Raw genomic sequence first — 10,779 nt, 5'->3', positions numbered from 1 at the left:
CGAGAGGCCCCTGCCCTCCCCGGCCGCGGCCGAGCCCCGGCTCCCAAGGGAGCATGGAGACAGACCAGCTTTTGTCTGCGGCCTGGCGTAATCGCCCCGGACGGCAGCCAGAACCGCCGGGCCGGGGCGGGCCGCCCGCGGAGCAGCCAAATCCCAGTCAGATGAGGAGCTCGGTCCGCAGCTTTCCCCCGCTGTGCGGTCTGTAGCCGTGTGGAAGCAGCCAGCGAGCGCTGCAGCCGTGAGCTGCCGGGAGGTATGACACCAAAGCGCAAGGTAATCGCCCTGTCGTTCTCTCTGGTAGCTGAAAGCTGCAGCCGGCGGGTGGCTAACGGGTGGCTAACGGGTGTGTTTTCTGCTCCGACTGAAATGGAGAAAGCGCGTGTGCTGTGGAATTAAACGTGGGAAAGCTCTCCGTAGCTGCTGTGAGGCGTGATGAAAGTTGAACATCTCTGTCATAAAAAAATCGTGAACCATTGAGAAGAATCCCAATGCCTGGAGATGGAAGGCAAAAATCTGTGTTTTAATACAATAACAACTTCCTTTCTTTGGCACCTTTTATTCCTGTAGTGTAGTTTACTAAATTTTGCAAAGGAGGTCAAATTCAGCCCATACTAAGAATGGAGTACCAGCCCCTGCTGAGAGGGTCTAGCACGCGCAGCAAGGTAAGCAACTGTCTTGGCCTCTGAAGGTGGATCCTGCAGAGAGTTTGAGCTTTAACCATGATGCACAGATGTGAAACTCTCTGACTGTTTCATGTTTACTTTTAAATAAAAATCCAGTAAATGATCAGGCTTGTAGAGTTTTGTATTTTCCTTAGACAGCTAGCTGTGTTATAAAGCGGAAGCTGTAAACGCACGTTGTCTGATTCTTATGTTTTACCTTGAATGTAAATTGAATTTTGTTTGTGGCATGTTTCTGAAATGAGGTGAAAGTGCTTAGAAACTGTCAGGAGTTAAGTAGCTTACAGAACGGATAAGGCTGTCGTCTGTGCTCTGAGCAATCCTGGCCCACACTCCAATGTGACACAACACGTTAGTGTAATGAGCAGACTGACTGGGCAGGAAGAACGGAGCTGTCATAACAAAATGTAAGTTAGGTGATGTACGTTAATGATTCTGGGGTTTTTTGTTTGTTTGTTTGTTTTCTGTCTCTTCTAGGTTCCAGGTTGTACCCATGAGACGCACAAAATACTTTGACTTACTTATGAGACTTACCAAATACTTTGGTTAATAGAAAGGTCAGAGTGTGCAGTGCCTATATTTACCACCTCTAGTTTTATTTTTCTACCTGCAGCCCTTATTTATTACTCCTAATTCATTGCTTTGGTTGTCATTCAGAGAAACACTTTTTATTCTCGGGAAAACGTAAGGAAATATTAATTGGGTTTTACTTTAATAAGATCAATTTCAACTTTTTCTGAATTTCAGTCCTGAATGAAGGAAATTTTGATGAATTATCTTCAGGAAAGACACAGCTCTTTCAGAATACAGTATAGCATCTGGAATAACTCAACATTCCTGGGAACTGGACCAAGAATGAGAATGATGAAGAACTAGTCTATATACCTTACAATAAGAAATTCAGGGAGTACAAGCTTATTAAAAAAAATTATGTACAGTCTTTATCTATGAAGGAAGAGGAAATTTGATCACAGAATTGCCTTTAATACGGGAGACATTGTTGTGTCCAGCTGAAGTTAGACAAAAAGATACTATGAGATGAAATTAGGACCTAATTTTTAATGAAAGGGTTGTTAAATATTTGAACTGGATGTTATTTTTAGTACTATCATATTCAATAAAAAGTAGAGTCAAGAAGCGTCACATCAGAAAGCCAGACACTGTATAAACCTCTAGAGATCTTCTCTGACCTAGAGGCCTCATCCAAAGTATAATATTTTATGACCAATTAGACTCTCTTGAGATTAGAATGTATCATAATAGTGGTTTCTATTGACCTTAAAACCTATGAGTCTGTGAATCTATTAATTTTAGTTCCTAAATATTGATTTAGGAATGTAACTAGGTAATCAGTATTGAAAAATTAAAAAATACGTGCTAATAAACTTTAGATTAAATACTGTTATCAGTGAACAATATTTTGTGATTTAAGATACTAAGGTTTAGCACCTGCTAACTTGCAGACCTCTAGTAATCAACTTAGGGACTTGCTGAGGGAAATAAAATATTGTTATTTCTCATATCTCAGATGAAATGTGAGTCATAGGAATTGTGCCTCTAACACCAAACATAAACAGTCCTAACGTTCTTCCATAAAAAATAGCTACCGTGAGCAGCGTGGTTCATGCAAAAAATATTGACACAGTTCAGTAAATACGCCGTCAGCAGTGCGATGGTTGTGTTGCCTACAGTTAATCTGGATACTTGTAATTGTTGCATCTCTGAAAGACGTTAGTGATCATGGCCAAAGTCAGCGTGAAATGTTTCTCCTGCTGCAGGTGTTTCAGAGTTTATGTAGTTTTCTAAACAAATACTTTCACTGTTCAAAACTAAATACATGACATATTTCACTGTGATTTTCTCCTAGATATTATATGCATGTGGGTTCGAGGTCCTAACTCTTTTCATGCCCGTTACTCTCCTCTGTTCTCTAGCTCCCCAGCTGGACCTTGTTTCTGGCTGTTTGTGCTGTTGGAATTGGAGGGACCTTTCAGTATGGGTATAATGTTTCCATTATCAATGCACCCACCCAGGTAAAATATCGTCTCGTGTTCACAGGGTTGTTTTACAGTAATGGAGGTATCCTGTCTAACTGGCCGAGAGGCCAAATGCACTTTTACTGCGATCGCAGTGGGAACCAAGGCAGGCTTCCTCTCATGTGAAGGATTCTTGTTGATTTCCAAAATGGTTTCAAGTGGATCTGTTTGTGAGTACCTCCCATCAGAGGTATTCTGTCAGATAAAAGTGCCAAATATGCCACATAAATACCTGTTAAAGTCTGTTTTAGAAGGATTAACTGAATGAATAAGTAACGTCTTCCAAAAGTTACACTTTCGACTAAAATAGCCCAGAGCATTAAGAATAGAATGGAATAGAACAGAACATTTTCAGTTGGAAGGGACTTACAATGATCATCCAGGCCAACTGCCTGACCACTTCAGGGCTGACCAAAAGTTAAAGCATGTTATTAAGGGCACTGTCCAAATGCCTCTTAAACACTGACAGGCTTGGGGCATCGACCCCCTCTCTAGGAAGCCTCTTCCAGTATTTGACCACCCTTTCTGTAAAATGTCACCACCATTTCTCCTAATGTCATGTTTAAACCTCCCCTGATGCAGTTTTGAACCATTCCCACGCATCCTGTCACCGGGTAACAGGGAGAAAGGATAGTTACAGTTGTCCATCACAAGGCAACTTACTGAGAAAGATCTTCTTAGAGAGCCAAGAAGTTGCATCTGTAGTGTCTGAGTATCTCATAGGTATTTTCACTTGTTACTTTTGCGTCCATTGCCATGGCCTTGAGGATTCTGCATATTTTGTGGATGACTCAGGAGGATCTGAGCAAATGGTCTTGTGAAAGTGATGGGTATCATTTTCTGCTGTCAGCTGATTTTTTCTTGTGAAACTGTGAAGACTGAATTTGCTACAACATGGTATGCTTTTTACAAAGGTTAAAATAAGCTGTTTGTGAAAGAACACGTAACATGCTGGAAACAGAGGGAGAGTCCAGGAAGTTTGTTCTTCTGTTAAGTCTTTGTTTGCTGGCTAAGAACAGAGCCTCTGATTAGAGATACATGTCAGTTCAAGAGTTTCTAAAGACAGCTTTGAGGAAACCAAGCATGTGGAATAACAGTTTAAAAGTTCTGACACATGAATACTGTAAGAAAGGCGGAGGAATGTTAGAGTTGCAGAAAGGGATTTTACTGTGAATTCTTGGATTTCACTAAGGCAGGGAGATTTAAACCAAGCGTCAGAATGAGTCTCCTGACAGTGAAATTTGTTATGTGAGACCTCTGTGCTCTGAGATGTTCCTAAAAAACAGTAGGACCTACCCATCCACCCTGTCCCCCCTTCATTCAGAAGGACCTCAAAGCTCTTTTGTAGCAGTTATATATTCTCCTCTAGTGGAATACAGCCTCTCCTGAGGTAGGGTACGAAAGCAAAGCTGCTCAGCGGCTTTGAGATGTATGGGGAGTAGGAAACGGTATTGTGGTCAAGGAAGATTCTGCTAGTCATCAGTGTTTTTAATATAATACAACTAAGATGATCTCTTCTGTTAGCTCCCAGAATTGGTTTTCAGGATTGAGGTGCAAGTTATTTATAGTGCTACGCTGTAGGGCTACACATAATGCTACACATTCATCATTCTTTTCTACTGCAGCATATACACAGGTTCTTAAATGAAACCTGGACTAGTCGTTATCACAAGGAACTACATCCAGGTTTGCTGACTTTTCTTTGGTCTGTCATTGCTTCTATATTTTCACTTGGAGGCCTGTGTGGAGCTCTTACTGGAGGCAGCATGGCGATTCGGCTGGGCAGGTGAGTTACAGCAGCAGGCACATAGCAGCATGTTTTCCTTTCCTACTTTCTCACTGGAATATAAAGTAAATAAACGAAAAAAGAGTGGGAGAAAATGTACCTTAGGTGACTATAAATGTTTTTTACTTCAAAGCCGAGTTTTCTAGTAGAATTTTACAGTTTGTTCCAATGTGACTTTAAAAGATGAGCCCTGAATTATAGCCTTCCAGTCTAGTCTTTCCATTACATTTATTGAAATCTAAGTAGGAGTATGCACATACTGTATGGAGGGAAACACAGGTCCCCTATAAACATTTGCAGCTGTCATGCCAGTAAGGACATGCTGCGTAATCTGTAACATTTCATGCGCATTCTGTACAGATATAGCATAAATGAACAAAACCCCACTCCTACCTTGTCAGGCATTTCTGTCATATTTATGCAGTATCCTTATGTTCAGACTTTTTTTAAAGATATGAGTAAATAGTTGTATCAGATATCTGGATTTCCAGTGAATAGCGCTTTTCTTCAGTATAAAGCCCATTTTTTCCATATTACCAGAATGGAAAACTTTTTAAAAAATGTGTTATTGCAGATTTCCTTAATTTTTTTTTCTTTTTCTCTCCTTTTTAGGAAAGGAGCTCTTTTGATGAATAATATTATAGCAATCCTGGCCTCCATTTTAATGGGGATTAGTTTTCCTACAGGATTGTTTGAGTTACTGATTGCTGGAAGGTTTTTGATTGGCATAAATTCAGGTGAATGATTTCCTATTCCTACTTTCAATAAACTACGGTGAATGATAAATGATTGTTACTGCCAATTCTTTAGGTATTATGATATGTTTTTATACACTGCTTTGTAGATATGATGACAAAAATGTTCTGTAGTCTAACTTGGAATCTGACGGCAGCTAAATTAATAGAGAAATTAACTAAGTCAGATTTCCTACATGTTTTGGTTCAGTAACTCTTTTCAAAGCAAAATCTATTAATAGGAAAATGTTTTTCCATTTACTTGCAGGTATTGGGCTCTGTGTGCAGCCTCTGTATATCGGGGAGGTTGCCCCAAAACATCTTAGAGGTGGCATGGCCATGGGGAGTTCCATCTTTCTGACTGGGGGGATTCTGACAGGACAAATAGTTGGTTTGAGGTTAGAAATGCATTTTTTTTCCTGCCTCACGTTACTCGCATGTAAAGAATTCCAATTCCCTGCAGCTCCCTGCAAAACACTCATTGTGGCCATTGTCGCATTAGTGAATCAACTTCACACATAAGGTCTAACTGTAAGAAGAAAAGCCTGCTTTTGTCACCTTATTCCTACCACTGCAAATCATCTGTACTATCTCCCCAGGGAATTATTCTCAGTTTAGATGGGTCAGCCAGAATAGCATCAGTAAAACAGGTACATTTATGCTGAGTTCATATTTTCTGCCACTTTCTTGCTGGAAATGGTAGACGTTCATAAGACAGGACTTGAGAGCAAAGGACTCATAATTTCTGTATTGTAGCAGTACTGCTGGTTTTGTCTCTTGTGAGATCAGATTAAGTTGAAAGGGACTTCATTGAGTTGGATCTTAAAAAGTACCAAGAACAGAGACTGCACAAACTCAAGATGAAAAGCTGCTTTCATGAAGTCTGCTAGAAGCTTTACACTGCCCTAAGAGCAACTGCTAGTTCCTTGAGTAACAGCACATTATCTGTTTTTTCTCTGTCCCTCTACCAAAAGCACTTAGACTTATCTTTTTTTCCTTATTACTAGCTTCTGAATTAACTGATTTTGCTAGATACTTTAGGTGTGAAGTGCTACAAAAGAAAGTAGAATATAAACTTCAGACTGCATAATCTAGGGTCAGTATTTAAAATGCAATACAGTTTCTATTTTAACAAGTTTACATTGCCCACAACACATCATCCTGCTGATTCTAACTGTACCAATTTTAATGATTCCTTTCTATGTAATACACCTTCTCATTAGATCAACTTTGAATGGGAGATGGGATCAGATGACTTTCTGAGTTCCTTTCTATCCTAAATTACTGAATGATTCTCAAAAGCAGATGGAAATGCTGCTGCTGACCTTAAGGTGAAGTCCGTATGCTACTACTTTCCTGCATTGCTAGAAAACACTGCTTTGGCAAACCTGAAAATAATGGTTAGGACCAACACAGCAATAAGCAGCCGTAAAGTAGTGTTGCTCATCTCCTCCTGAGTGAAACCTGGTTTCAGAGTGGCTGGAAAATATTTTCCCAACCTCTTCTGCTGAGGTTCACAAGACGTAGGTAACTGGTTACAAGGGAACTTTTCTCGAAGGATGAACATCTTGCTCCCAAAAGTCTTCTGAATAGTCACTAATAGCTAATTACTTCCTTTTTTTTTTCCTTCTTTTTACACATCTCTCCCAGGGAATTATTAGGTGGAGAAATGTATTGGCCTCTGTTGCTATCCAGCAGCTGTTTCCCAGCATTTGCCCAACTTTTATTCCTGCCATGGTTTCCTGAAAGTCCCAGATATCTTCTTATTGACAGAGGTGATGAGCTGAGCTGTGCCAAAGGTGACTTACAACATTTATACTTTCTCTCTGTCTTCAGAAGGGTACAATGAGTATATTGGGTTCCAGATTCTCCTTTTCTCCTTATCAACGCAGCAGAGTTTTATCGCCTAGTGCTTTTTGGCCCATGTTTTTCCTCCGGTGAGCTTACGTGGAAAAAGGGATTGTGGAACTCAGGAGTCTATAGTGGATCGTGAACAAAACTTCATTATCTCATTTCAAATATATGTTCATGTTTTGTAACTCTCTAATGAAATCTCTAAAGGTGTTTTACTTCCCAGAGAGAACTGGTGGAATACTCCTCCAAAGAGTAAAGTATTAGTCACTATAAGTAAGCAGGTCTGATTAATTAATTCAGTTTGAAGGTCTGCTAAATAAATATGAAAAGACCCTCTCTAAAATAATAACTAACTAAGTCATAAAATTGAGAGGACAGAAAAACTTAGAAGAGATCCCAGTGTACAAATCTGGACAATAAAATAGTCAATCACATATTTTTCAGAAATGTGTTCAGTGTTTCTACTTCTGCCTGGTATGATAATTGTGATGTAGTTCATAGTGACATAAAATGACACTTGTGATCCCTGGATATTCCATTTAAAATGCTAAATAAATGAGAAAAACAAACAAAGGAAGTTTACCTTGTTCGCATTTGATAGGGTTGTAGTTAGTTCAGTTTTCATTGTATGCATAAATAAAGGAAAAACATTTCTTCTTTTGCTTTTCTCTTAATTCTTTTGAAGTGCTGTTGATGGGCGTATGAATTTTTAACTGTCTAGAAAGGTATTCGTAGATACAACAGTGTATCTTGTGGAAAGATCTTCAACAAAGGAAGTTAAAGAGGCTTAATTCATGGAAGCCTTTAGGTCAAGGTAAAATTTGTTAGGAATTACAGAAGAGGCGGGGTTCACAGAGAGAGGTGAAATCTTGTATTATACTGGATAATTAAAAAAGAAACAGACAAAAAAGTTACGTTTTTAGATAAAGCCATCTGTGCCTGCAGGCCTGTCTCCTTCCCTGCCCCCAAGTTTGTCAGCTGATCTAATAAAAATGGCACTCTCTCTGCTTACCTTGCCCAAAAATATTCGTAGACCATCACAACTGCAAAAGCAGAGTAACTACAACTGACCTATAGAGTTAATTCTGTCTGATTTGGAAGCCGTGGACAAGATGACCATGAAGTCCCTTTCGGATTATGACCTAGTTTGGGCTTCATTAAATGTAATTTTTTAAATGTAAGTGAAGCTTGCAATCTCCGTATCATATTCAAGTCTTTCCCTCTCATTTTTTTTTTAAATAATATAATCATGGATTTTTTTTTTTCCCAAGAATTGTGGTTTCTCCTGAACCGATACTGAAGAGTGGCTAGAGCTTCAAGCTGGTTATGCAGTTAGTGATAACAATAGCATTGGAGTTTTGCTTTCAGGATCATCAGAAGTTCTGCTGTTGCCCTTAAGTAGACAAATTGTCACGATATATTTAATCTTGAAGATTTTAGAGGAACTGATGTTATATACTGCTAGGTTTTAGAACCATTAGTAAAGATTTTAGTCTTGCATGCGAATGACTTCTGATAATACTTGCCTTAGAGGAACTACTTATCATCTTTACTCCAGTTCACTAAATGCGTTCCACTGGCAAAATTAAAGACAGGGACATAGCAAAAGACTTGATATCTGCCTAGAATTTAAGCAAAAGACTTCAAACTGGTTAGAACGTACTTTAATGAAAAGACTATTTGGAGGTCTGTGGTTCAGATATAAAACACTTAAAAATATTTTGCTTGGTGAGTATTTCAAAGTCAGATATTCCTCTGAAAAAAGCAAAGTAATGCCACTGAAATCTCCAAATCCACCACAGCAAAAATGTTGGAAAACCATGAAGCAAAAAACAAGTCACAAAGCAAGTGACTTTTTTCCCCACCTTCCTGAAGCAGAAAGTTTTCATATCCTAGCAGAAGCCAGGTCATTATGGAAAGAGATGATCTTCCAGAAGTTGCGGTCAATAGGTAAACATAAGAGAATTTATTTTCTTCTGTTTTTAGCTTTGAAGCGATTTCATGGTTCTTCAGAGTATGGAAGGGAGATGGAAGACATACAGCAGGAACGTTTTTCCTTAGATGGGGAGAAGCCCAAGAAGCCCTGGCAATTATTCACTGATCGTGGTGTGAGATGGCAGCTCATTACGGTGATTGTGATGACTATGGGCCAACAGCTCAGTGGGATAAATGCTGTAAGATTTCATACATACAAACAGCTTAAATAATTATTTTTCATCTGTTTTTCAACCTTTTATTAACACGAAGGATCCAGGTAGAGCAGCTCAGAGAAATGGGATAAGTGGGAAAGAATGTCTTTGTATTATTTCTGTGTTTCTCTTTTTTCATTTCTGTGTTTCTGGTATGTGAATTTCTTTAAAGAATGACTTAATACTTGTGTTTACATCTGAAAAAGTAAATAAAGGTGGATCAGCTTATCCCATTGTGTCTGGTTTAAGAATGTGAAGTATTATATTCAGTAAGTATTTGCTTTTATGATAGCAATCTATTTACCTAGACATGAATTTAACAGATTCTTCTTGCTGTTTACATCAAATTAATAACTCACAATATGAAACACATTGAGCTATATCTAGTATGAACTTGACCTTGTTTCCAGCTGACGATTTAACTGCTGGGAACGCCCCATTTTTTTTTTTTTTTCTGTAGATTTATTTTTATGCAACTTACGTTTTTGAACAAGCTGGGATCTCAGCAGAAAAAATCCCGTATGTGACACTCGGCACTGGAGCTTGTGAATGCCTCACAGCCCTCACCTGTGTAAGTAACAATTTATTCTACCTCCTAGCATGAAGTGTAACGATTCTTCTTGAAGAACAACATTGGTAAATATCAGATCAATATAGTAACAGAAAATTATGTCTTGTCCACAGGGTTTACTGATAGACTACGTGGGAAGAAGATACCTCATCATTGGGGGTTATCTCCTTATGACCCTCTGGAGCATTGTTTTAACATTCTCTCTGACTTACCAGGTGTAAAGAAGGACTCATTTATATTACGTGATATGACTATAATGAGTGAGAATCTGTGACGCTTAAAAGAAGCTGGAAGATGAGAGCTGCATAGGTTTTAACAGCAGCATAAAAAATGACAGCAGTTGAAAGATTTGATCAATTCTACAGCTGTATTTCCCTAAAATAAGAGAATGCTCTCAGCTAAGATTTGATCATGTATTTGTCTTAAAGCTGCAGCTGCGTTTAATGCTGACAAAACTAAGTGATGACAAAACAGCGTTTATTCTAGCTTTTAAAATAATTTTAGGATTAAATACTACATAGTGACGATATTAAGCATCAGGGTCCACTTCAGTCACTTAATTGTAAAGCAAACAATCAAACAAAAAGTATTGTAAAGATGCTGAAATTCAAAAGACGCTTAAATCCATTAAGTGTAAATTCACAAATACTAACGGAAACTCACTAGAGATATTCACAGCGCCTTAGATTTATCATGCGAAGACAACATCCTGCCTCGCTTTTTGATGTAGAATAGAGAGATGTAAATTGTTCTGTATACCGTATCAGCTCAAATAAGGCAGCCCCACAAACCTCCTGAAATGAACGTTTAGAGCAAATCTATCTCTACATTTGTAGACCGTACTGTACTAAATATTTACCTTCAGGTAATCCAAGCAAGATGATGTAGGTGTAGCTCCAACAATGAGCAACTCGATTTAGTCAGTATTT

General features: G+C 38.7%; 1 protein-coding gene across 1 annotated transcript in view; it reads left to right on the top strand.

Annotated features, from left to right (window-relative positions):
• The first annotated feature begins 145 nt into the window (after positions 1-145).
• The window catches only part of LOC103922583 (solute carrier family 2, facilitated glucose transporter member 11-like), a 13,753-nt gene continuing 3,119 nt past the window's right edge, over positions 146-10,779 (top strand). The window contains exons 1-9 of the mRNA XM_009330740.1: positions 146-273; positions 2,615-2,713; positions 4,342-4,502; positions 5,115-5,239; positions 5,505-5,634; positions 6,887-7,035; positions 9,077-9,264; positions 9,740-9,850; positions 9,964-10,065. Coding sequence (XP_009329015.1) covers positions 256-273; positions 2,615-2,713; positions 4,342-4,502; positions 5,115-5,239; positions 5,505-5,634; positions 6,887-7,035; positions 9,077-9,264; positions 9,740-9,850; positions 9,964-10,065 — 1,083 coding nt within the window. The 5' untranslated portion in view covers positions 146-255. The remainder of the gene's footprint in view (positions 274-2,614; positions 2,714-4,341; positions 4,503-5,114; positions 5,240-5,504; positions 5,635-6,886; positions 7,036-9,076; positions 9,265-9,739; positions 9,851-9,963; positions 10,066-10,779) is intronic.

Source organism: Pygoscelis adeliae, unplaced genomic scaffold, assembly GCF_000699105.1.
Source record: "Pygoscelis adeliae isolate BGI_AS28 unplaced genomic scaffold, ASM69910v1 Scaffold358, whole genome shotgun sequence".
Taxonomy (NCBI): domain Eukaryota; kingdom Metazoa; phylum Chordata; class Aves; order Sphenisciformes; family Spheniscidae; genus Pygoscelis; species Pygoscelis adeliae.
Note: the sequence above shows the minus strand (reverse complement) of the source record. Positions and strands in the feature narration are given on the sequence as shown.